Raw genomic sequence first — 25,494 nt, 5'->3', positions numbered from 1 at the left:
GTGTTGGATTTATTCTTGCATAATATGCATTGAAACTCTCTAGAATCTTATAAGAAATATCGAATTACATTATTCGTAGATTATTGAAACACAAAAAATGTTTTACACCTGTGTTATATCTAATAAAGTAGTTTTAAAGTAATGAAGTGACAGTACAAAGTCGAGACTCATTAGCCTTAGCCTCAAAAACGGAAATGTATTATTTGAGGATATATTTGGGATGTATCTTATAAAAAACTAATATTGATAATTAAAAATTAAAATGGCATCCTTTATTTATATAAATACTTTAAGTATATCTAGATACTCTTAGTAGGTCATCCTTTTTTCTATATAATTTTTAGGAAGACACCTAACCGCCAATAATATGGATTTTTAGATCTGCAGAACGTATAATACTTATAAAGGAGACCTGTAGTTTTACCAACAGCTAGATTTGGAATATTTATATAAGTTATCTTCTAGAGAATTTGTGGAAACCTCTTTTAATTAAGTCTAAGAAATCTTTCACTGCTCAAACATTGAGAACAAGATCTCTACAAAGGATAGAACTATTATTAGACCTGGCACTTAAGACTATCTTTATACAAAGATAGTTCAGACACTGAAACATTATATTAACACACACTTTCAAGCTTTGTGATATTTGAGTTGCTATCTGCTGCTTGTAATGTTTAGCTGGTGGCTAATTTTTGTAGAAATTTAGAATTGTGGCAATGTATGGAAGCTTCATCAAGAAATTAAAGTAGAGGCGACACAAATTTCTGGGAAAAGGGTACGAATATGACAGATTCAGAGACTCACAATACTGTTAACGAACACTTTTTTTTAGTAGGACAAGAGAGGTTGGACTTTTTATCAGGTGATTTAGATATGGATATTCCTCAAATTGATAAACTAAAGCACATTCTATTTCCTCTATCAAAGGAGCAGCTTGTGGATATTTTAGCAAGATGTGCTTTTGCTTTTGATGAAGTTAGGAAGGCTTGTGTAGCAATATTTGAAAAGAGTCCAGTTAGTAGAAGAGTGATGGTAAGGAATATATCTTTTAATACTAGTGACAAGGCATTTGTAGATTTATTCTGTACATTCGGAGAGATAGATGATGCTATTATTGTACGTGATAAGAGTGGTAAATCTAGAGGTTATGGATTTGTTACTTTTAAGTCCACAGAATCTATACATAAACTTTTTGACTCTAGTCTCTGTTTAGATGGAAGACAGCTATTACTTAAACTTGCAGCAGATCCTTATGCTGAATTTACATGTGGAAGATCGCAATCACCAAAAGATTTATATGAGAGAAACGATATAAATGATTCCAATACATCATTTAAAGTGATCTCAAAACGGAAATTATTTGTAAGAAATCTTTCAGATACTACAACAGCTGAGAAATTAAAAGAGGTATTCAGTCAGTTTGGTAATGTAGAGGATTGTGTAATTTTGACAGATTCCAATACAGGATTATCAAAAAGATGTGGATTTGTAACATTTAAAAATATATCTGGGGTTATGAAAGCATTAAAACAGCAACAACAGATAATTAATGGAAAGGTAGCATTTATATCATTAGCTTTTCCACAGAAGCTTTCAAATAATCATTCAGTAACTATTAATAGCAGAACTCCTGTTCCAAATACTTTATCTAATTTAAGTTTTCCAGTTCCATTAAATTATTTAACTTCTCATCCAGGACTTGGTAACTTGGCAACATTATCCACAGAACATATTCCTAATCCAATATCTTCTAATATAAATACTAGATACCATAATAATGTCGAGAATGTTAATGCATCAAGGATACATTATTTAGATAGATCAACGAACCAGCTTCACTATAACCATTTAGGGAATGCATCTTCAATAATACCTCAAACTAATACAACCTTAATACCTTCTTATCTAACTCCATATCCTTATGGAATTCTATATTCCACTATTTCTGCACCTATATCAGTTACTTCCGATGGTAATCCAACAGGAATTATTGAATACTATAAGATCTAGTGTTATACCTACATCCTTACCAAGATCTTGAATAAATCAGTTGTTAAGATACAATAAGAAGTAACCAGATAATACAGAAGTTTAAATTTCAGTACCTAGGATATACTGTGAATATCTATATTGTAGAAAAAATAAATCCAATGCTTCAAAAATTATAATAAATTTCTAGTAATTTAAAATAGACTGGGAATTTTTAAAAGTATTAGATATATCGAAACTGAAGAACTTTATAAAGTTCGTAAGCTATTTACAAAGCATTATTAAATGCACTTGTTAATGTTACAATCAAAAATATTGTTCAAATCCCGTAATAATCTATACCGTATTTGGTAATTTAAATATGAGAGTTCAAATTCCGCAAATTTCCGAAGACAATTGGGCAAAAAAACTATGAAGAATTACTTGTCTTACATTTCCTAAATGAAGTAAATATTGCTTTAAATATTATTTTCTAATAAATTATCTAAAGATAAATTATTTGAAAATATTTATACCTTGAACCTCAAATATCTTCCAGATAATTTTAGCTTCTAAGTGAATATTTTTGTGCTATCTAGAATCAGTTAAATTTCAGAGATTGAAAGCTATACTAATTATATATTGCAAAAACGAAGTATCAGATTCATTTTTTTCCATATTGTCTGAAATAAACTAAAAAGCAACAAAATTGGTTCAGAAAGTAGATTCATAGAATTAATGTATTTTAAGGTTTTAGATTACCACAAAATCCTGCAAGCTTTTAGACTCCAAAGGTAGTGAGAACAGTGGCTGCAGATTATAGTTGAAATATTGATGACATTCATGGGTATAATCCTACAATTGTTTAAAGGAAAAGCCAATTAAATACTGGAACAAAGTAGTCTTCAAAAAAGTACAAATCTTTTTATTTACTCCAGGTTTCTTCAGCTCAGAAATTCATTACTAAATCTCTTGGTTATACTATTACATATCATCAATGTATCTTAGAAACTTCAAATCAGAAAGTTAACTCATCCTGAAAATACTGACTCTTAACTGTTTTGAATTAGAAAAAGTTTTATATATCTAACTCTGGTTAGATATCTCCAAATTAAGAGTTGAAATTTGCAATATTAAGTTTGCAGAAATCCTTTAATTTATCTTCAAAATACTATATTTATTCACTGGAGCACTTTTCTTTGTTTGGACTAATCTTTCACCTTGACCAATATCCCCTCTTATAGCTTTGTTTCTATCAGAAACTGATAATGAAGCCATTAAGTGAGCTATATCCTGTTTACTTGAAAAGTTATCTATATGTTTAATATTTAGGTCATTTATGTAGGGATTAGAGGTATTCAGAGGTAAATTTCGAATGATCGAAGTGTTTATATCTTCCGTGGTAGCAGAATCTCTATAATGTAATACTGCGTTCTCTACTTTTTTTGCAATTTCTGGGACATAGTAATCCAGTATTTGTGTTATGGGGTAGATTGAACCTCTACTAAATAACTCCATTTCTATTTCATGTAAGAACTGCTGTTGAGGTCCTAAAATACTTCCTGGACGAGCTATTCTATTCCATCCTATCCAAGCTGCTGCAGTAAAGTGGAAATTTTTCATGGCATAACAGCCTAGTAAAGTTCCAGTACGACCAAGTCCTGCTTTACAGTGTACTGCAATAATTCCTTTTTCATTTTCAGTAAGTTCAAGAAATCTATTAATTATATTTTTAGATGGACATGAACCATCCATAAAAAACAGGTCTTCATGCCTAATACCATATTTGGAAAATCTACTGCTATCATACTGTTTCTTATTTAATCTAATAACTAATGTAACTCCTAGCTCCCTAAATATCGGAATATAGAATTCTGGAGTTAAAGATGAATAGCCATCATTGTCTACTGTCGTAGCAGAAGGACCACTAAATGCTATAAACTTGTGAGGGATAATCCAAGATATGTCACCATCATCTACCTTCTCATAAGCAAAATATTTATCAACTTTGAAACAATCAAAATCAAACCACTTCAGTAACATAGCATAATGTAGACCTGTTAGGCAATTACCTATTGTAAGAGGGTAAGTGCATGCTCCATATGTTGCATCTCTAAAAGAAAGCAATGGAACTGAGTGAAAGATAGAAAGAGCACTATTAGGACTTTTGCCACGTTTAATCATTAAATAACAACATGCTAAAAATGCCGAGTTTGTTCTTTTTTTCATATCATAACCATTTGTGCAGTGAATTACACAACTTCCATCTTGTTCTGCATTATCTAACAAATCTTGAACTTTTCGGCAGTAAAGATATATACATTTAAGATTCAAAGGTCCAAAATCTTGGAAAAAAGGCTCATATACTAGCTCGTTATCAATACTAAAGCAATAATTATTACTTCTCTTATCAAATATAGGACTTGGAATATTTATACTACATAATGCCCAGTATAACTTGCCTTCTATTAGAGTTATAGAACTCTTAAATATGTCATGACTTCTATGACATCCTACCATATTAATTCCAAAATGGAGAACTTATGAATTTCTATATATTTGTTATCAATTTACTTCTTCAACGTCAATCTTTAATACGACATTTTACTGCAAGCATGCCTTGTCATATATAGACAAAAAATAACACCACGGGTACCCTAAGTATACTAGGCGCTTCTGTCTTGTCTACAAATATCATGTTTCACCATTACGACTTCCAGGATTTGACAAGCGCCTAGCGCTAAAAAGTCTATAGGACTTCAGCAAGTCTCATGCATATTCGTAATATTTATAAAATAGTGGATAGTATTACATTCATCAACCAGACTATAAAAAATATATAGTCAAGATGTGGAAAGTGCAGTGAGAGACTTCAAAGGTGCAATATTTATATGGATGTCATCTTGTATAAATCATTAATAAAAATAGTGAACTAACCTAATGATTGTACTTAAAATAACTGAATAAGTCAATAATTAAAACTTCAGAAGATGAGGGAACATCCCACTCTTTAGGGTGAATCTTGTCTTAAGATAGCTAACCATTAAAGGATCTCTTTGAATATTTGGTAAAATTGCAGCATCTAAAGCTTGTTGATCTTTCTTCCTCTCATCACTTACAACTCTATGAGTAGCATTCTCTCCTTGACTCATAAAGTCATCTACTTGTCTATTCTTACGGAGTTTATTCCTATCAACCTTGAAGTATTCATCCGTGAATTTGCTAACATCAATACCAGAAATATCAATATTTGTACTTGTTGCAATTACATATGCAGGATTAACTCTTCTTACTGGTACTCCATTGAGGGTAAAGGGGCCAGTAACTACAATCAAACCTGAAGTCAAAGTTTTCAGCATTACTACACGTTTACCCTTGTATGGACCTGTCAATAAAATACATACAACACCAGGAGCGAGAGATTCTCGAACCTTTGGGGCTCTTACACTAGATTTCCTTCTACTAGCATATTTCTTCTTCAAAGTTATCTTTAGACGTGGAGTAGGCCTTGACAGTTCTATTTTAGTTGTCATTTCCTTCTAATATACAGCTTTCAAACAATTATACCGAATTCTCAGCCTCTTACCCAAAGAGTCACTTTAAGAAATTCACTAAAGACAACTCTGAGACGCCAATTAGACACAGACATGGAATTAAAATATTTGGTTCTTGAGCAGCTTTGACTTCTTTGAGATTTAATTATTCTACTCCTTGAGACGATACGTTATAGTCAGACGTCTCGCCTCTTAGTTTATTAGGTATCTAGTATTTACTTTAATGTGTATTCGTAGTATTAGAAGTATTATATTAACTTTAATAATAATAATCAGCAATATTGAGATTTGATTCGATTGTTACAATAAAGTGAGGAGGGGAGGAGTAATGGAAGCCTCACAGTTTGTCTTTATTTACAGAATTCAAATTAAAGTAACAGAATCTTTGCTTCTTTTTTTTTAGAAATGAATACTGAACACAAGGTTTATGTAATGAAAAAGTGCCCACTATCTGTTGTTATTGCTAGTGTTGCTGAGATTGCTCAAGTCAAAGTTAAAGTAATTGATAGGAATGAATTTACTGAAGAAAGACAGTCTAGTCTCATCTTTGGGGATAAAACACCAGTAATATCTACACCTTTTGGTGATATCTTTGGTATTCATAGCATATTGAGATATCTAGCTCGTTGTGCACCTGCAAGCTTCCTATATGGTGAGACATTGTATGAGTCCGCTCTTGTTGATGCATTATTAGAAGGTTTTCATAGTAATATTTTAAAGCCAATAAAGGCTTTATGTAGTACGGCTTGTCCTTCAGAATGTAAAAGTGACAAATCAGAGGTAGATTTGGGAACTGTTCTATCAAATCTAGATGATTATTTGCTAAGCCGCACTTTCCTTGCAGGTCACAGGGTGACTATTGCAGATATCCTTATTGCTGTAGTTATATGTTTTACAGTTGATATTTCTAAAGGATCTCTATCAATTAATGGACTAGTTAACTTAAGTCGTTTTGTTAATACCATTATGAATAACTATATCATTAGAAAACATTATGATAATCTTAAGAAATATCAAACTTGTACAGATTCTAACACTAATACGAAATCAAAGAAGGGAAACCCCTCTGATAGCCTACCAAAGTCCTCCATGAATCTAGATGAATGGAAACGTATATATTCTAATACAAAAGATCTAAATGGAGTTGCAATGCCATGGTTAGTAAATAATTTTGATCCAGAAGGTTTTTCATTTTACTATATGAAATATAACAAGCTCCCAGATGAATTGGATGTTCCATTTAGAGCTAGTAATATGTTAGGAGGATTCTTACAAAGACTAGATAATAGCTTTAGGAAACATTCATTTGGTGTTATTAATGTTGTTGGAGATGATGATGATTTTGATTATCAAGGTATATTCCTCTTTAGAGGTCAAGATGTACCTGAAGAGATGAGATCTCATCCATCTTTTGATTATCATTCATTTAGTAAACTTGATTTCCAAGACCCAGAGGACCAGAAATTAATTGAAGATTATTTATGTAATGATGATGAAGTTGAAGGATTGAAGATTCACGACTGTAAAGTATGGAAGTAATTTTAGAAAATGTTAGTGAATTTTATCTTTTGTTTCCCATTCAATAGCTATTCCCAAGCACATAAATTCCTAATGGCAAGTCACTATGGTTAACATTCTTTCCACTTAGCAATAATCTAAACACATATAGTGAATCTTCTCCACTTGGAATATCTTCCCATGGAACTTCAATTAGAATGTTCTTCTTAATATTTAACCAACCATTATGACAACAATACAACCACCAAGTTCCAGTCTCAGGCCTATTCACTTCTGAATAGTGATTATGTGGGTCCCAGGGTGTTTGTAAATTCAGTTTTTTTCTTGCTTTAAGAGCTTCTTCATACTCTTTCTGATACGTCGTAGCAAGTAAACCTTTAGATTCTTCAATTTTATCTAAATCAAAACGTTTTTGAATCATATTTAGAGCTTTATTAGGCATTTCGTCAACTTCTTTTGCTTCTACTAATGTAATAACATCATAACCTGTTAGAAAGGCTTCTAATTCTAAGTTTTTTTTGAATACTCTAGATATATACTCTACACGTTGGGGATGAATTATATCATCACTGTCGAAAAACATAATAATATTATTTTTGGCCTTAGAAGCACCAAATAATCTATTAGAAGCAGCCCAATGGGAGGGTGGTGGTTCTGGAGTGCGATATATAAATATCAAATTCCTAAGAGTTGTTGAATATTTCTTGTAGAGGTCCTCTATGGTATGTTTTATATCATCTAATTTATTAGATACATCTAGAACAACAATGATCTCTTCAGGTCTTAATGTTTGTAATCTCATTACTGATAATAGTACTGGAAGTGATCTAATATCTTCTTTAGCAACTGGTATTACTACTGAAATGTCATTAGCGTAGTGGTTAATAGGCACCATTCCTTTAGTTTTAACCTCATTTTCAATCATGTCAAGTAACTTGGACCATGCACTTTCGACTAAAGTTTTACGATCATTTACTATAACAGATTTTTTTGATACAGTAGATTCATCTGATATAGGAGATTTTTCTAAGCTTCCTCTTAAGGTAATATTATTTGGGTCTATAAAAATATTAGTTTGATATTTTCTATATTATAATGCATCAACAATATCAACTTACTTTCAATTCTATGTATAAGAGAATTTTCTCTATTACTTAGTTTCATATGTTCTGTAAAATTAAAGGGATAACTTAAACTCAATTCATTTCTCTTATTAATATCTGTATTTCTTGTTCTATTAGCTTTTATAAAGAGGTCCAGTTTAGACCTAGTGGAGCCCAGAAAGGGTAGAATTGAATCTTGTCCATATACAAAAATTATTGTACTAACTATGTATAGGAATCCTAAATGTACTTTCATTATTATGACTGACATACTGCTTCTACTAATTTCTTACTAAATGTTGAAATCGCAAAACTGCATAAAACGGCAAAAAGGCATAAAGGCATGCAAGCGCCAGAGATGTGGCAGTTATTAATGACAACAGATACATGTATATATCAAATTAAAAGCCTAGAGAAATTTATTTGTAAAAAGACTCAAAAGTCCATTTATAGATAAATTTATTTTAAATACTGCTATATCTAGACTTCTTTAAATAGTGCAAGAGGCCTACTGAATTAATATAACTATATAATAATTTTTACCTATTTGATAATAATAAATTATTTCTTATTCAAATTAAATTAAAGATATTGTACATTTAAATAGATTGTAATTATCTGTTCATAAAGTAAAGTTAGCATTGATATGATTTACCTTTTTTTTAAAAAAAAGTGAGAAAAAAACTATTTGTATATAGCGCCTCATTTGGGCGCTATATACAGAATCTTTTTTCGTAATTAGTTAAAATGATCCAATCTTTGACTCCTCTAAAATGTGGTTAGATAGAATAAAATGGGTAATTTTGATGAATGTATTTGTAATTCTGAGTTCTAAAGCAGATAGTTTAACATGGATAACATTTGGTGATTGGGGTGAACCAACTGGTATTTTAAAATCTGTTGCAAGATCGATGGGGGAAGTTGCAGAGATTATAGATGCCAAATTCGTTACATCTGTTGGTGATAATTTCTATCGTTGGGGAGTAGGTTCAGTTGATGATCCTCTTTGGGAGGAATTGTTTGAATCTACATTTATTCACGAAGGATTAAGCAAAATACCTTTTAGATGTGTTTTAGGTAACCATGATTGGTGGGGAAATGCAACAGCTCAAATAGATCGACACTATAGTTTAGAATCGCCACGTTGGTATATGCCAAATTTTTGGTTTTATACCTGGGAAACTTTTGATGCCCCAGTGAATGCTCCTCATCCATGGGAGAATAAAACTGAGAATGAATATATATCTAATAATGTAGTAGAGACAACAGCTCTATTTTTATATATAGATACATGGGTAATGTCACCTCCTTTAGGATCTAATATTAAGGATTCATTTTGGAATGATCAAATGAAGTATATTGAAGATACTCTTAAGGCTGCAGTGGTAAGAAATGTCGATTGGATATTTGTCATAGGTCATTATCCATGCTATTCTAGTGGTGTACATGGGGACAGAGTGGATGTTCGAACAGTTTTGGAGCCTCTTTTACAAGAATATAAAGTGGATGGTTACATTGCTGGTCATGATCACCATTTAGAATTATCTAAACCTAAGGATATGTTTACATATCATTATCTAGTAGGTTCAGCTTGCTGTCCTAAAAAACATGATTATTATAATAATAAGCATAGGATTTTCAGAACTGGACGTGGAGGATTTACTTCGCATAAATTAACAAAAAATGAGTTTCATACAACTTATCACAGTATTCATGGGGATGCTATTTTTACAATAACTCAAAAAAGGTTGAATAGATTAGATATTCGGGATAAACTTATTAAAAAGGCTAGATATGCACAATTTAATAGTATAGAAGAGAAGTTAGGTGATCAAATTATTTCCGATGAACCAAAGAATGATACTATAGAAAATAATGAGGAAAATAGTAGAGACAAGTTGATTATTTTATCTTTGGAAGAATTAGAAGACACTCCACTATTGGAAAAACTTGAAGATATAGATATTACAAATATTAATGAAGAAGTGGGTGATATAACAACTGAGAAAATGGAACTTTTAGATAATTTGGAATATGAATATTTAAATAACGAGTTTACAAGAAATATTTCTACAAACTCACACACTGATGATAAACTAATTGTTATTCCTGATGATTTAGCTATAATAGATTTATCTGTAAGTCCAAGTGTTTTAACATCTGAAATATCTGATGAAATGAAAGCTGGAATATCTAACATAAACCAAGAAAAGTGTGATGGATATGGATATATTTTATCATTTTATCCATTACCACCATCATCTAAGCGTGTACCTTTTAAAGAGGTTAGTATTGATAAAAAGTTTTATGGTATTTCTTTTGCATTTGGAGCTATGTTACTTAGAAATCATTTAAAAAAAAAAATATCAGGTCATCCTAAACATGAGTATAGGCCAGCAGTTCATATTAAGCATACTGTAGGAGTTGATGGATCTCCTGTAACTCCAATGAGTTTTTTTCAGAATATAGCATGGAGAGAAGTCTCAAATAGTCTTAAAAGACATTTTAAGATACCAGAAACAACTTGGGATTTAATGAAACATAAAGATTGGAAAGGATCCTTTGTACCTTGGAGATTTGTTGAATCTTGTACTAATATTTTACGTACTATGAGTATGAATAAACTTATGATGCATAGAAGATCATTTATAGGGATTCCTCTTAGTTATTTTAAGATTTATTCTAAAGATATGGGGCTTAATACTACTTATAAAATATGTAAGGATGTAGCAAAAAAGCTTCATATACATAAACAGTTACAAGGACCTAGTCCTTCTAATGAAGTTATGATTTGGGATAGATGTCCGCCTGATTCAAATGCTACTGATCCTAATGCAAGTTCTGAATTAAAAACAATAATAGCATTATCTGTTATCGGTACTGCTCGTGATTATTGTACATTACCAAATTATATTATACATAGAAATTCTAAAGATATATCTCAAATAGGAAACAAATTTATTAATTTTTTAAGTAGATTTAAGTTATGGCGTTCGACAAAGCAGAAAGCTCCTATTACTATTGGAGGTATACAATTAGACAAATTAGTATGGATTCCTCTCCCATTAGCTTGCAAGGTTGCAGAACAGCTAATTATTAAGGAGAACTTTATTACAAGTTATATTGGTGACTCAATATTTGAAAATACAGATGAGATAATTACTATATGTGCTGAGATAGTTTATGATATAATAACCTTCCTTCCTAAGGAAGAAGCTTTCAATATTTGTAGACACTTTACTTCTTATGAGCTTGTAGCTCCTTAATATATAGGATATTACTAATATTTCATTATTGAATTTATAATATATATTTTTTTAAACATGCACAAATTTTTATGTACTACAACCGCTACTTTAGAGGTGTAATATTTGGACTTCACAACTGTGATGTCTACCTTAAATGACTGGGAACGGCTTATAGATGAAATAAAGGCTCTAGAAAGTATATATAGTTTAGATGAAGAATTTATTAAAAGCACAGAGCTCTGTAGAGCTCTTCAAAATAAGGATATAATTTCAAATGAGTGTCTTAGATTTCGAATTCTTCTTGATAAACGGACTTTTTATTCTGATCATATTTATATGGAAATCACTATAGAACCTAAAAATTTCTACTCTAGTGGTATTAAAGATTTGAAAATTGTTGATTCAATGGACTGGGAGTCAAATAAGGCCCCATTTTTTCTTTTAGATTCACAGCGTGATCTGATTATACAAAATACTATGGATCAATTTATCCCTAATTTTGAGAGTCTTTTCCAACAAATAACTAAAGCTAAAGAAACTACTGAATCTATAATGAATGAGTTGACATATTTTGAAAATGTGGATATTACTAAGAAATCAGATGATACTAAAATTAAAGAAGATATTGAAGATACAAATTATACACAAGATATCTTTAATAGTGATGATGAACAATTTGAGTGGAATTTTTGTATGAATAAAACAACATTAAGATGGGGGCAACGAGCATGTTATAGCCATCATATAAGAAATCCAATAAAACGTAGATTAATTCAAGAGTGGGCACATGATCTTTACCTTGGAGGTTTCTGCAAAATTGGATATCCTGGAATAATAATTGTTGAAGGGCCTGAAGATTGTTGCTTAGAATATATACGTAGACTCCAGAGGTTAAGATGGAAACACTTTGTAGTACGTGGAGAAATTATCGAAGAATTTACTTTACCTAGAAGTAATCAACCATTTAGGCAACTTCTAGATACTTTTAGGAAACTCCCAAATCATATGATCCAACTTCCTCCAGATGCTATGAAAAATTTGGCTCATGAATGTGAAAAAGTGGGATTAAAACATCTATTTTTAACTACTATGAAAATATATTCTTAATATATTATAGAAAAAAAGTGGATATTTATTATATGGAATCTATTTATTTATCCTTTTATATGGCTACTTTAATTATCAATAAAGAAAACTAATAAATTCACCACCTTGATGAGATTAAAAAAAAAACTATTTTTAAATTTTTTATAGAATCGACTGCTTTGCTTTTAGTTGGGCTATCTCATTTTCTTTTTCTTTCAATTGAAACTTTAAAGCATCTACTGTATACAATTCTTCTTGAGCAGATTGTAACTGCATCTCAACCTTAGCCAAATCTTTCTTTAATATTACTCTAGCATTTTTAACAGCGGATCTCATTCTTTTAAACATATTACTATGAGATTGTATAACATCTGGTCTTAGACTTATTCTTTGAGGTTCTGCTGTATGTCCACTAATCCATTCTTCTGGGCCCATAGCTGGCTCATAACCATATATATCTGGATATAAATCTGGATAAAATTCATTAGTCTTCCGTGGAACAATAAAAGATACTGGTTGTATAACACCCCTAGATTCTAATCTAAGAATTCTATTAATTTCACATTTCATAACATCTACTGATTGTTTTGGTACAAGACATAACCCTTTTAGTGAATTTACAGATTTATACTCATTTAGTCTTCTAACAGATCCTTCATTTCTACTATATTCATAGACTTTAATATTTGTATCTCCCTTACCTCCTAAATAAAACAAACCAGTCCCTTCATCCCAAAATGGTAATAATGAAGGTTGTTCAACATCAACAAATTCAACTCCAACACTTTTATCTAAATTTCGAATATCCCATACTCCAAACTGCCGTTCACCTTTATCACTAAAACCAGTTGTTAATAACCAATAAGAACTACCCATTGTACCTCCCATCCATTCACAGCGGCTTTTTCTATTACCATTGTGACTTCTCCATTGATAAGCTATTCTCTCACTTCTTGAATCTATTATCCTTGTTACCTTATCACGACAAGAAACTGCTAATAAACTACCATCATAGCTCCACTTTATAGAAGTAGGAGTTCCTGGTAGTCCTATATTTATCTCATCCTGAGTTGTTTCACAATTCCAAATCTTAATTGTGTTATCTCTACTAGCAGATGCTAATATCCACTCTGCAGAGGGGTTAAATTTCACAAGAGACACTTTTTTTGTATGTCCATTGAAAATAGCCAATGGATCTTTCAATTTATTATATACCGAATGTTCAGGTATTTCCCATAGTTTAATTGTTTTATCTTGAGAGGCACTTACTAATAGGCATGAATAAAAAGGAGAAAATTCAACATCACTTATAGGTGCTTTATGTCCTTTAAAATATACAACATTTGGTTTATGACCATATGCGCAATTCTCAATCACTCCAACGCTCCCATTACCATTACATTCTGCAGGAAATGCTATAAATTCAGCTGAAGAAGCAATACCACAACCATCTACTGTATGACGACTTGTTATTACATGTAAACCTGAATAGCGATCTTGTAGACATTCGCCATATAAGTTACGGAATTTACTATCACGAACAACTCTACTCATAGTCTAATATTAATTAATACCCCTTATAATGTCGCTCAATTTTTTACTCTTGCTCCATCTCCTCTCTTTAACATGTTTTGGAGATCTATGTGGAAAGTCCACATACGTACCAATATACTGTCCCCACCCTGTTTCTAAATGAGCCCACATATTCCTAATATTACTACTTTTTTTTTTTTATATAATATTTACTTATTAATTACCAATAGATTTCATATCTCTAAATATCTTTAATAGCTATGTATCTATCGGAATAAATCCTATTTCTTGACATACTAAATTCATATTATTACCTATTCTCATATAGTTATACTTTATCCCTAAAATTATGTATAAATAAAATAGTAAATACTTGAAATATTTACTAAATAACTCATAAGATCATAATTATAATAAAATATATCTCAATATCTTCAAAATATAGATTATAATTGCTTCTTGATAAATATTAGTTAATACCCTCTACTGTTAAATTTTCATGCATGCGTTATTATGGTGGAATATTTAGCGCCTTAAATAAGAAAAAGATATGTTTCATATTTTGGAGTAGATTTCTTAAAAATTATGTAACTAGAAATAAATTAATAATATTCTACTAGTTTGCGATGAATTTGAGAGCATATCATATTAAAATATGATCTGTTTTTAATTTTGCCACTGTCTGATCTAAATTCAACAGTATATTAATTAATATAATGTAAATTGCAAGATATGCAGATTTGTTTTTTTAATACTATGGATAATTCTAGAATGATATTTGGTATAAGTAAGTTATAAAGTGGAAATAATGTTGCAGAATTTTATTTTACAGTAAATTAATCAGATGGATCTTTTCATTATACTTAAGTCACCAAAGTATATAATTTAAAGAGAAAGAAAAAAAAACTAAAGAGAACAAATAAATTACGTAATTCTTATGAAATATAACAATATTTATTTCATTTAGGCTATTTTATTAAGAAATATTATCAAATAACAATACTTACAGGCGGTTTAGAAGTATACTAGAAATTATTTTAATACTTAGAAAATTTCGAAAATATTGGAAAATGACGATCTCTAAAAATGTGGATGATAGATTTGATGGAATGCTTTTAAATATTGCCCAAGGAGCTGAAGGCATTGAAAATTTTTTAGATATAGTTTTTGGTTTTTTATTAAGAAAGACAGATTTCTATACTGCTATGGAGAACTCAGAAGTAGAGAAAGTATTAATGCGTCATTTTCATAAATTTCAGGCAATGGCAGATGAAAAAAGATTAGAAGAAAAACAAAGGATGTTGAAGATAGAAGAAGAACGTCGAAAACATATGGCTGAAGCAAAAAAAAGAGGAGAATCTGAAACTCATGCCAAGTTACAACAGAAATTGCAAAATACTCCTAAAGTTGTTGAAATAAATTCAGATAATGAAGAAGAATCTATACCACCATTAGGAAATGGTGGTTCTACTGATAAATATACATGGACTCAAACATTAAGTACTGTTGAGATGCAGATACCAGTAATATCTGGAATAAGATCCCGTGATTGTAATATTAAAATAACTCCAAATAAATTGACTGTTATTGTAAAATCTGAAAAGTTCATTGATGGTGAATTTCATGCTAAAGTTAAAGCTGTTGACTCTATGTGGTCAATCATAGACAATAAAATTATCCAAATAACTTTAGAAAAACAAGATACAATGAATTGGTGGTCTTGTGTAATTAAAGGAGATCCGGAAATTGATACTACTAAAATAGTTCCAGAAAATTCCCGTTTATCTGATTTAGATCCTGAAACTAGGACTACAGTAGAAAAAATGATGTTTGATCAAAGACAAAAATCTATGGGATTACCAACTAGTGATAACCTAAAACAATATGAAATGTTGGAGAAATTTAAAGCTGCACATCCTGAGCTAGATTTTTCTCAAGCTAAGATTAACTATGGAGGAGGGTTTTAATATTATTTTGAATCAATAATTATTTCTAAATGAGATAATACTTCTATTAAGTACCGTAATTAATTAAAAAAAGAAAAAAAAAGTTATCTTACTTAAATAAATATTTAAAATGTATATTTAATAATATCTTTATTTAGAAAATAGAATTAATATTTCAATAAAATTCTTTTAGCTTAATATTTATCAATATCTACACATAATCTTAATACGGCCTTTATGGCGCATAATTCTAAATTAGGCTTTTACATTGTGAAATACAATATAAATAAGGATTTGCAGTATTTTCAGACTATTCTATTTAAAACTTCTTATGGCTTAATGGCTTCTGTTTCTGATGATTATGACCATTTATACAAAATTATTTTAGTTGGAGATGCTACAGTTGGTAAAACACATTTATTATCACGCTATACAAGAGACACACTCCCTAAAACTCCACAACCAACTATTGGGGTTGAATTTGCAACTAGAACAGTTCCTTTAGCTATAGGAGGGACTGTAAAGGCCCAAATATGGGATACTGCAGGTCAAGAACGTTATAGAGCTATAACTAGTGCTCACTATCGTCGTTCTGTTGGAGCATTATTAGTATATGATATTACGAGAAAGACAACTTTTTTAAATGCTGCAAAGTGGCTTGAAGATCTTAGACAGAATGCTGAACCTGATATTGTTGTTATGTTAGTAGGAAATAAACTTGATTTAGTTGAAAAAGATCCAGAAAAACGTGAAGTTCCTTTTGATGTAGCTGCAAATTTTGCTCAAGAGAATGGATTATTTTTTTCTGAAGCATCTGCTGTAACAAGATGTAATGTTAAACATATTTTTGAACATCTACTTCAAGAAGTTTACAATCAAAAAATGAAGGGTAATCTACGTAATATAGATATTGGAGGTAAGATTTTAATAATTTACTTTTTTTTTTTTTAAATATTATTCATTTAATACTCATTTTAATAGGATGTTTCCCAACTAATACTACTATTGGTATACAATTATCACAAAATAAAAATCAAAAATCTTCTGGATGTTGTTAAATATTCAGCATCACTTTTAATAAGTACTTTTTTTTTTCTTTTTTTTAAAAAAAAAATAGCTTTTACCTTACTAGTATCATAATATTTCTGATTTGGGTATTTAAGTATTTATCTATATGTAGGATGATTTCTCATTGCATCCTTAAAAGTATTTGCAACTGTTTGGGTTTCTGCTAAAATCATTTGAATGGCATTTTGCATTGCTACAAATGGTGTTGTTGTTTCACGTGTTTGAATACGTATTTGAACCATTGGTTCTAGGGGATGTGGTACCTTATATGCAGCAAAAATAACACTAGGGTCACGAAGTAATTGTCTATAAAATTCAAATAAATAATATTAATAAAAAAAAAAAAAAAAAAAAAGTTAACTTACGTTCTTAATAAATTTCCTAAAGTATGATCTTCTAGCATAATCATAAAGCTTCCACAACATGGTACTCTAGATTCAACTTCCCATTTTACTCTAATATGTTCATTAATAATTATTCCATAAAATAGATACTGAAAATAATAAAACTCACTTTTCTGCATTTAATGGTATATCTAATTGATTTACATCTGGTTTATTTACAATAAAAAATTTCCCCATCAATATTTTCTTGTTTATTAAACCCCTATCATCATATTCATAAAATAGTATCACGTTATAAATAGCGCTATTGTTCTCCTTTAACCTGATTAACTTGATTAACTTGTAAGGAATAATTTTAAATTGACAAGGTAAATCTAAATTACAGTAATACTACAAAATTATTTTATTAATATTATGATTATGATTATTAAGTTTACATTGAATTTAATTATAATTAGATCTATATTTAACCTAATTTTATAAAGTTAAATAATATTGAGAATATTTTTTAAATATCCCACTTATTTTATTAATTCTTACAATTTCTAATTATATTAAATAAATATATTTATTACTATTACTATTTACTATTATATATTACTTATTAATAAGCTTTTAATAGAAATGTTTTATTTTTGTATTCAGTATTTAACTAAAATAGATATTCTGATTTTCTTCTTTATCAATTTGAAATATTTAATTATAGTAAATTATTATAATTACTCAATAGTATATTTTGTAATGTAATATTATTGTAACCTTTAATATAAATTTTATAGATATATTCAACTATTATCATTTCTGAATTAAAATATTAAATAATTTGAATTATTATATATTATTAGAATCCACATTTACTATGGTAATATTACAATATATTATTTTTAACTAATAAATAAAAATATAATTCATTATTTTATTTAGATTAAAATATTTTAAATTAACTAAATATATAAATAGGACATAATTAAATAATTATTTAATAATTTTTTAATATATAAGTATTATAATTATCAATAAGTATTAAGCTAATATTGTTAGTAAGTTTCAGGTTTTAACAAAGAAATTAGATTAGTTAAAATACTATTAAAGATTTAAATATAAAAAAGAAGATTATTAAAGGAATATATTTAAAGATATCCATTGTACATAACTTTATAATAATCTATTATTTAAAAACTATGTATTAAACTGTAAACAGAAAATATTGGAATATTGATCGTAGAAAGAGATAATTAAAAAAAAAAATTAAAATATTATTTATATATATTACTCTAATTAATAAAAATCCTTAATTAATTTATATATAGTTACCAATAATATATAAATAATATAAATTTAATAGAAAATCTACATCTAATAATTATTTTAAAAATTTCCAATGTTAAATAAACTTATATATAGGAGAAAATAATAAAGTCTCTATTTTACTATGATCTAGAAATACTTCTATCAAAATTCTTATGTATTAAATTTATGCTAATAAACCCTGAAAACAAGATATAAAAGAAGAAAAAAAAAAGAGCCAAATCTAAAAATCTGTACATGTAATGGCGGGTATATAGGATGCGATTTTTTTCATGGTTACATGTAATTTAACTTCTTGACAAATAACTTAGGTATCTTGAAGAAGAAGAGAAAAAAAGGAAAATTCCCCAATAATATATATTAAATTAAATTATTATTTTAATTTAATGGATTCGGATGATCAAGTCACAAAACGTGTACTAGGGAATATTCAACCTACACCTGCAGAGGTAAGCTTATAGTTAATTATTATCATAAATTTCTGGATCTTATTGAGTACAAATATTATTAAATCTGTTATATTAAGGTTGTACTTTTACATACATCTCTTAGTGGTATACGTCGCCACTTTTTTGCCTCTTTAAGAGCTAAACAATTTTTGGATGTGAAAGGCGTTGTATACTATCAAATAGATGCTAATAGAGATTTTTCTTCAGCTGCAAGTAAGTTTTAAAAATCTTAATTTTTTTTAATTATAATTTATAAAATTATATCTTGTATTTAAACTAATATTTTAGATCTTGGAGATGCACAACTTTTTGATAAATTAAAAGCAGATGGCCTTTTAAAACTAGATCCTCTTGCTTCAGATGGTACAATCCTAATGCCACAAATTTTTGTAGATGGTGTCTTTATTGGTGATGATATAGCTATTCAAGATTTAGAAGAGGATAATGACTTTGATTGGATTATTAGTCGTAAAGCATGTGGAGCATGTTTATCAGATAAGGATGAAGATGCTCAAATTTGTCCAAATTGTAATCAAGCCTTTAAAACCTTAGTACCTCCAGAATTAATTTATTCTGGATCTGTTCAACAAATATATCGTGGTTGTAATACAGGAACTCAAGAAGGAACTGTTTTTGAACATCCTACATTTTTTACTAGAAATAGTGTAGTTCTTGAAAATCAATTACAATCTAATGGAGATGATATATATGGAGATACAGATATTGGATTAGAAGATACACCTAATATTGTAGAATCTGTTTCTACTAGTTCAAAAGGTAATATGATTGCAAATAAATTAAATTCAGAAAATGATCCTAATGAAGATTTAGAAGAAAATAAGGATGAGGACAATAATTCTAGACTTGTCTCAAATAATAGTGAAGTAGATCTAAGTACATTATATTAGAAGATTTATTATTGTAAATTTCTAATGTTATAATTTCAAGAATCATTTATATTTATACTTTTAAAATTTTATAAAGTAAATTAAAATCTTTTTTTTTGTTCTTTCCCTAATTAATTAGACTTATTAAGTTAAGTTATAAAGAATTTTACATGTATTTAGCGACATATGCACACGTACCGGTCACACAATTTCTGAATTTTTTTTTTTTTTTTTCTTCTTTAATAAAAATATGTATTTAATTCTTAATTTTTAAGAATAATATATGTAGTAATTTATATTATAATAATATAATTATAAATTTTATATTTCTAATTGGTTTAATATTTTACTAATATAAATACTTTTTAGAATTAATGAATGTAATAACATCAGACATTCCACCTAATGGTGGATCAAAACCAAAAGATTTGGGATTAAAACGTAAATATTCAATGGTAAAAGCCGATAATCTACTTATTAATAATTATATATGGGTACAATCTCCTAATAAAAATATAACTCATAGATATTTAGTAGGGACAGTTGTTGGATTTTCTGGAAATAAGATATGTGTTAAACTTGAAGAAGGAGAAGTTGAAGTTGAAAATTCTTTATGTTTTAATTATAATGTAGGTGTAGATCCATATCAAATAAATGATCTTACTAAATTAGCACATACTAATGAAGCTTCTGTTTTATATATTTTAAATGAAAGATTTAAAAAGGATTTAATTTATTCTTATGTAGGAAGACTTCTCATTGCAGTAAATCCATTTAAAATGATTAGTGGGCTTTATGGAAAGGAAAATATACAAAAATATAAAAAAGCAGATTATAGATTTGGTTTACCAAGTAATTTACCACCACATACTTTTGCTATTGCTCAAAAATCATTGCAACTATTAGAATCTCAAAAATCAAATCAATCATGTATTGTTACAGGGGAATCTGGAGCAGGTAAAACTGAGACAGCTAGACAATTAATGAATTATTATGCATTAGTAGGTGAAAATATAAATAATAAAGTTCAAGACGTTATTTTAGGAGCTAATCCTTTATTAGAAGCACTTGGAAATTCTAAGACACTACGTAATAATAATTCAAGTCGTTTTGGAAGATTTATTAAACTTTGTATAGATAATTCAAAAGGTATTACTGGAGGTTGTATATCAAGTTATATGTTAGAATTAAGTAGAATTGGTCATCAAATAGAAAATGAAAGATCTTATCATATATTTTATCAAATTTTAAAGTATTATAAATTAGAACCAAATATTTCAAAATTTAAATTTAGAGAAATCAGTTGGTATAAATATTTAAATTCTTCAAAATGTTATGATGTTGATACAATAGATGATGTTAAGGAATTTTCTTTAAATGTTTACCCCCAGATGGAAAGAATTCTCTCTAAAAAGGAAGATATAGAAGAACTTATTTGTTTATATTCAGGAATATTACTAGTTGGTAATATAGAATTTGATGAGCATGAAGCCATGGGCACAGATAATGCAGCATATATTAAATCTCATGATATATTTGATGATATTTCAACTTTATGGGGGGTAGATAAGAAAACTTTTGAAGAATTAATTTTAACAAATAGTATTGACATTAGAGGAACAAAAGTTACTTCTGCATTAACTCCAACTAGAGCCTTAGAACAAATTGAAAGTTGTGCCAAAGAAATATATTTAAAATGTTTTGAATATTTGATAAAACTTATTAATATTGCAATTCAATTTGATGAATCAAAAAATTTTTGGATTGGTATATTAGATATATATGGATTTGAAGTTTTTAAAATTAATGGATTTGAACAATTTTTAATTAATTTTGCAAATGAGAAATTACAACAATTTTTTGTACTATCAGTCTTTGAAACTGAATTAAAAGAATATGAGGATGAATTGATTGTACATGATGATATTAAATATGAAGATAATGCATCTCTTGTTCATTTATTTGATGGGAAGGGTGGATTATTTGATTTATTAGAAGAGGCATGTTTATTAGCAAATAGTACATATGAAAATTTCACAAATTCCTGCCATAAAATGTGTAAGAATAAAACTGGTTATTTGTTACCTAAAGGTTCAGTTGAAGATAAATTTATAATTGAGCATACAGCAAAAACAGTAGAATATACAACTAAAGAATTTGTAATAAAGAATAAACATCGTTTAAGACCAGAAATTATTGAATTATTTAAACAATCTAAAAATAATATTATAAAGAAGTCATTTGAAAATGTTGAAATTATAAATTCAAATAAACTTAAAGGTAAATTTGTTGCAAATATATTTAAAATTTCAATTGATGAATTATTAAATATATTACATTCTACAAGTGCACAATTTATTAGATGTATAAAACCTAATGAGAAAAAAGTTGCTGATCTAATTGAGCCTGATATGGTTGTTGATCAGTTACAGAGTTTATCAATAATGGAAGCTATTTTATTATTACAAAAAGGTTACGCATATAGAGAAACATTTGAAAATTTTATAAAAGAGAATATGATAATAATGAAATTATTAGGGCAGAATATTTATAACGAATCTTCTGATCCTAAAGAACAATGTATAAAAGCTATGAAAAGTATGAAAATACCTGAAAAAGAATGGCAAATAGGTAAAACAAAAATATTTATTAAGAAAGATGGTTGGTTAGCAGTGGAACGTTATTTTAGATCATCTATTAAGAAGTTATTACCTATAGTTGAATGCTTGGTTTCAATATATAGAATTACTACAGTTAGAGAAAAAATGTTAAATAGAGTTTCAATGTTAATTCGATGTCAAAGTCTAGCTAAAACATATATTAAGACTAGATTTTTAATTCAACGCAATAAGCTTGTAAAAACTTTTATTGGAATTGTATTATTAATGAATACATCAAAAATTGTAATTCGTTGTGAAAAAGCTGCATTAAAAATACAAAAAGTATATAGAGGATATAAAGTAAGAGCTAGTGTTAATAATGAACTTAAGAAGAAAATTGCTGGTAAAAAAATATATAAGCTAATTAGGAGTTTAGTTATTGCATTAAGGATTAAGAAGAAATGGATGAATGTAATAATAGCAATAAGATCAAATAGGGCTGCTTCACGTTTACAAAAAGCTTGGAGAAGATATAGAATTAATAAGTTTATTAAAGAATTAAAAAAAAATGTTATTCAACAAGTAAAAGCTTTAAAAATCCAATCTTGTTGGAGATATTATTATTTACGTAAAATAATGTTACATTATATTAAAATTGCAGTCCCTGCTAGAAAAATTCAAAGTTTATGGAGAGGATATTGGGTAAGGAAATATATGGTTCATGCTGCAGAATTTGATAAAATTAGAGATAAATTAAGAAAGGTACATTATATAATAATTATTCAAAGTATGATACGTCGATATTGGATTTTAGCACATTTAGAACAGTTATATTGGTCTGCCGATTTCTTACAACCTATAATTCATTCAAAATTAACTAGAGTATATTGGAAAAAACTTAAAAATTCTGTAATTTGTATTCAAAGTTGGTGGAAAGGTGATAGAGTAAGACAAATTATTCGAGAAGAAAGATTAAATGTATTATTAATGTCAGAAAGAGTTCGAACTCAATATCTTACCCGTTGTGAATGTAGAAATGTTTTAGCATGGGATATTGAACGTAGGAATATGAATAGAATTATTATTGGTTCATCTAAAGAAAAACCCCCACAGGAAGGATTACAAGTTATCCAAATAGTAGTTGATGTAGATATATCAAGAGAATATCCTGTAGGATGGATGGAAGGATTAAAAGGACTAAATTTTAGTGAAAATTATATAAAAGATATTGCTATTGGAGGTTTTCATACAGTTGTTTTAACAGGAAGTGGAAAAGTCTATACATTTGGTATGAATGATAAAGGACAACTTGGAGTTGGTAAAAATTCCATAGAACTATTAGGTCGTGCTATTATAAGACTTAATAATCCATTACAATTAACAAAAATAAAATCTATTTCTTCTGGTATAGATCATTGTATAGCCTTATCAACTAGTGGGATGATTTATTGTTGGGGAGCTAATGATTATGGACAATGTGGATCTAATGTAAATAATACATATTTAATTTCTCCAACTATTATTACATTACCTTCTAATTCAAAAAATACAATATTTACGTTTGCAGAAGCTGGAGGATTCCATTGTGTTGCAATAACTTCAGAAAATAAAATTCTTGTTTGGGGAAGAGGATTTGATCTTGGTCTAGAAGGTGTTAATGGATCAATTTTTACACCAATGCAATTAAATTCCCCAAATTTACAGAAATTAGGTAATATTAATTCTTTACATTGTGGATTAGCCACAACATTCCTATTAGGGGTAAATGGATATATTGCAGTATTTGGAAGATCAACTTATGGTATTTTAGGTTTGGGAAGAGGAGTTTACTCTACAAAAAGACCAAAAATTATTACAAGTATTTGTCGTGTAATAGATTTGTCTGTTGGATACAATTTTGTATTAGCAGTTACTACAGATGGAAATGTATATCAATGGGGTCAAATTCCTGTTTGGAATCCATTATTAGAAAGGCCAGTACCAACTAATTTTTATACTCCACAATTTGTAAAATTAAATTCGAATAATAATCCTGTACTTCAAGTCCAAGCTGGTTGGTGGCACTCTGTTATAAGAATGAAGAATAATTTATTATTAAGTTGGACATTCTTAGAAAATAATAGCGAAGTTTTATATAAAAATTCTAATAAACAGGCAAAAATGAAAAATATATCTGAAAATGTTATTAAACCAGTTATCTTTAAGCTTGAACTAGCAGAAGGTAGATGTACTAAAACTATCCATGTGGTATCATCACCATCTATAACAGTAGTATTAAGATCTGGTCCTGATCATTATAATAAAGATATTATTGGAACTAAAGTTTACCATAAATATCTCATAAAACAAGGTTATACTGGTACAGAAATTCCTTTACAATCTAAATTAAAATATGATAGTGTTGATGAATTAAGTGATGATTTAGAAATATATAAAGATAAATCAACTAATGAATCTTGGGAAATATTTAATAAAAGTTGTAAATTACTTGATATTTTTGAAAGTTCTCCTTATCCTGCTTTAAAAAATAGACAAGTCCCATTTATTATAGATGATAACAGCTCTGCTAAAGCTTTAAATAAAGCAAAGATTAATTTAATAAATGTTCATACGAGTGTGAAATCATCTGCAATAGGATCTAAAAATATCCAATTAAATGGAAGTAGATAAGAGTCCTAATAAATTTAATTTTACATACGACTCTTTGAGATAAAGAAGTATTCATAAAGTAAAAATTATTGATAATATAATCAAAGATATAAATTTAATTACTTCAAGTATTTTAGAACATATAATATAAGAAAAATCATATAACTCATATTTTATATGCAAATTGAACAATAATATTTGATATATAATTGATTATGGAAATCCTGAATATA

The 25,494-nt window shown here is 28.4% G+C and overlaps 13 protein-coding genes across 13 annotated transcripts, besides 22 other annotated features; 8 read left to right on the top strand and 5 right to left on the bottom strand.

Annotated features, from left to right (window-relative positions):
• Positions 1 to 227: 227 nt before the first annotated feature.
• Positions 228 to 264: a sequence feature (AT_rich).
• Positions 265 to 783: 519 nt separating this feature from the next.
• On the top strand, positions 784 to 2,010 carry CMU_014620 (RNA recognition motif. family protein; the record flags this gene model as incomplete). Its single annotated transcript, XM_002141099.1, has 1 exon — positions 784 to 2,010. One exon carries the CDS (start codon positions 784 to 786, stop codon positions 2,008 to 2,010), a length of 1,227 nt encoding a protein of 408 aa, XP_002141135.1.
• Positions 2,011 to 2,446: 436 nt separating this feature from the next.
• Positions 2,447 to 2,503: a sequence feature (AT_rich).
• Positions 2,504 to 3,120: 617 nt separating this feature from the next.
• Positions 3,121 to 4,488, bottom strand: CMU_014610 (dual specificity protein phosphatase CDC14A, putative; the record flags this gene model as incomplete). The annotated part of the gene is made up of 1 exon (XM_002141098.1): positions 3,121 to 4,488. The coding sequence occupies one exon, from the start codon at positions 4,486 to 4,488 to the stop codon at positions 3,121 to 3,123; it is 1,368 nt and encodes a 455-aa protein (XP_002141134.1).
• Positions 4,489 to 4,943: 455 nt separating this feature from the next.
• CMU_014600 (60S ribosomal protein L6, putative) lies at positions 4,944 to 5,501 on the bottom strand (the record flags this gene model as incomplete). The annotated part of the gene is made up of 1 exon (XM_002141097.1): positions 4,944 to 5,501. One exon carries the CDS (start codon positions 5,499 to 5,501, stop codon positions 4,944 to 4,946), a length of 558 nt encoding a protein of 185 aa, XP_002141133.1.
• A 426-nt stretch (positions 5,502 to 5,927) lies between these two features.
• Positions 5,928 to 7,061, top strand: CMU_014590 (eukaryotic translation elongation factor 1 gamma, putative; the record flags this gene model as incomplete). Its single annotated transcript, XM_002141096.1, has 1 exon — positions 5,928 to 7,061. The coding sequence occupies one exon, from the start codon at positions 5,928 to 5,930 to the stop codon at positions 7,059 to 7,061; it is 1,134 nt and encodes a 377-aa protein (XP_002141132.1).
• Positions 7,062 to 7,101: 40 nt separating this feature from the next.
• CMU_014580 (uncharacterized protein) lies at positions 7,102 to 8,399 on the bottom strand (the record flags this gene model as incomplete). Its single annotated transcript, XM_002141095.1, has 2 exons — positions 7,102 to 8,099; positions 8,159 to 8,399. The coding sequence occupies 2 exons, from the start codon at positions 8,397 to 8,399 to the stop codon at positions 7,102 to 7,104; spliced, it is 1,239 nt and encodes a 412-aa protein (XP_002141131.1).
• A 258-nt stretch (positions 8,400 to 8,657) lies between these two features.
• Positions 8,658 to 8,730: a sequence feature (AT_rich).
• A 186-nt stretch (positions 8,731 to 8,916) lies between these two features.
• Positions 8,917 to 11,409, top strand: CMU_014570 (serine/threonine protein phosphatase, putative; the record flags this gene model as incomplete). Its single annotated transcript, XM_002141094.1, has 1 exon — positions 8,917 to 11,409. One exon carries the CDS (start codon positions 8,917 to 8,919, stop codon positions 11,407 to 11,409), a length of 2,493 nt encoding a protein of 830 aa, XP_002141130.1.
• A 15-nt stretch (positions 11,410 to 11,424) lies between these two features.
• Positions 11,425 to 11,465: a sequence feature (AT_rich).
• Positions 11,466 to 11,532: 67 nt separating this feature from the next.
• On the top strand, positions 11,533 to 12,498 carry CMU_014560 (uncharacterized protein; the record flags this gene model as incomplete). The annotated part of the gene is made up of 1 exon (XM_002141093.1): positions 11,533 to 12,498. The coding sequence occupies one exon, from the start codon at positions 11,533 to 11,535 to the stop codon at positions 12,496 to 12,498; it is 966 nt and encodes a 321-aa protein (XP_002141129.1).
• A 113-nt stretch (positions 12,499 to 12,611) lies between these two features.
• Positions 12,612 to 12,644: a sequence feature (AT_rich).
• On the bottom strand, positions 12,640 to 14,031 carry CMU_014550 (WD repeat coronin family protein; the record flags this gene model as incomplete). The annotated part of the gene is made up of 1 exon (XM_002141092.1): positions 12,640 to 14,031. The coding sequence occupies one exon, from the start codon at positions 14,029 to 14,031 to the stop codon at positions 12,640 to 12,642; it is 1,392 nt and encodes a 463-aa protein (XP_002141128.1).
• A 167-nt stretch (positions 14,032 to 14,198) lies between these two features.
• Positions 14,199 to 14,233: a sequence feature (AT_rich).
• Positions 14,234 to 15,080: 847 nt separating this feature from the next.
• Positions 15,081 to 15,977, top strand: CMU_014540 (CS domain-containing protein; the record flags this gene model as incomplete). The annotated part of the gene is made up of 1 exon (XM_002141091.1): positions 15,081 to 15,977. One exon carries the CDS (start codon positions 15,081 to 15,083, stop codon positions 15,975 to 15,977), a length of 897 nt encoding a protein of 298 aa, XP_002141127.1.
• Positions 15,978 to 16,033: 56 nt separating this feature from the next.
• Positions 16,034 to 16,142: a sequence feature (AT_rich).
• A 153-nt stretch (positions 16,143 to 16,295) lies between these two features.
• CMU_014530 (Rab11b protein, putative) lies at positions 16,296 to 17,014 on the top strand (the record flags this gene model as incomplete). The annotated part of the gene is made up of 2 exons (XM_002141090.1): positions 16,296 to 16,872; positions 16,938 to 17,014. 2 exons carry the CDS (start codon positions 16,296 to 16,298, stop codon positions 17,012 to 17,014), a joined length of 654 nt encoding a protein of 217 aa, XP_002141126.1.
• Positions 16,878 to 16,924: a sequence feature (AT_rich).
• Positions 17,015 to 17,041: 27 nt separating the features above from the next.
• Positions 17,042 to 17,072: a sequence feature (AT_rich).
• A 50-nt stretch (positions 17,073 to 17,122) lies between these two features.
• On the bottom strand, positions 17,123 to 17,547 carry CMU_014520 (RNA polymerase II subunit RPB11, putative; the record flags this gene model as incomplete). Its single annotated transcript, XM_002141089.1, has 2 exons — positions 17,123 to 17,330; positions 17,390 to 17,547. 2 exons carry the CDS (start codon positions 17,545 to 17,547, stop codon positions 17,123 to 17,125), a joined length of 366 nt encoding a protein of 121 aa, XP_002141125.1.
• Positions 17,359 to 17,379: a microsatellite.
• Positions 17,548 to 17,762: 215 nt separating the features above from the next.
• Positions 17,763 to 17,979: a sequence feature (AT_rich).
• Positions 17,980 to 18,058: 79 nt separating this feature from the next.
• Positions 18,059 to 18,090: a sequence feature (AT_rich).
• A 38-nt stretch (positions 18,091 to 18,128) lies between these two features.
• Positions 18,129 to 18,382: a sequence feature (AT_rich).
• Positions 18,383 to 18,599: 217 nt separating this feature from the next.
• Positions 18,600 to 18,746: a sequence feature (AT_rich).
• A 279-nt stretch (positions 18,747 to 19,025) lies between these two features.
• Positions 19,026 to 19,064: a sequence feature (AT_rich).
• Positions 19,063 to 20,033, top strand: CMU_014510 (uncharacterized protein; the record flags this gene model as incomplete). Its single annotated transcript, XM_002141088.1, has 3 exons — positions 19,063 to 19,125; positions 19,203 to 19,338; positions 19,414 to 20,033. The coding sequence occupies 3 exons, from the start codon at positions 19,063 to 19,065 to the stop codon at positions 20,031 to 20,033; spliced, it is 819 nt and encodes a 272-aa protein (XP_002141124.1).
• Positions 19,344 to 19,412: a sequence feature (AT_rich).
• A 44-nt stretch (positions 20,034 to 20,077) lies between the features above and the next one.
• Positions 20,078 to 20,130: a sequence feature (AT_rich).
• A 97-nt stretch (positions 20,131 to 20,227) lies between these two features.
• Positions 20,228 to 20,388: a sequence feature (AT_rich).
• Positions 20,387 to 25,282, top strand: CMU_014500 (myosin head family protein; the record flags this gene model as incomplete). The annotated part of the gene is made up of 1 exon (XM_002141087.1): positions 20,387 to 25,282. One exon carries the CDS (start codon positions 20,387 to 20,389, stop codon positions 25,280 to 25,282), a length of 4,896 nt encoding a protein of 1,631 aa, XP_002141123.1.
• Positions 21,243 to 21,277: a sequence feature (AT_rich).
• Positions 22,203 to 22,245: a sequence feature (AT_rich).
• Positions 22,306 to 22,348: a sequence feature (AT_rich).
• Positions 25,283 to 25,341: 59 nt separating the features above from the next.
• Positions 25,342 to 25,383: a sequence feature (AT_rich).
• Between the last annotated feature and the right edge of the window lie 111 nt (positions 25,384 to 25,494).

Source organism: Cryptosporidium muris, genomic scaffold (genome assembly GCF_000006515.1).
Source record: "Cryptosporidium muris RN66 scf_1106632373475 genomic scaffold, whole genome shotgun sequence".
Taxonomy (NCBI): Eukaryota; Apicomplexa; class Conoidasida; order Eucoccidiorida; family Cryptosporidiidae; genus Cryptosporidium; species Cryptosporidium muris.
The sequence above is the reverse complement of the archived record's forward strand: the minus strand, read 5'-3'. Positions and strand labels throughout refer to the sequence as shown.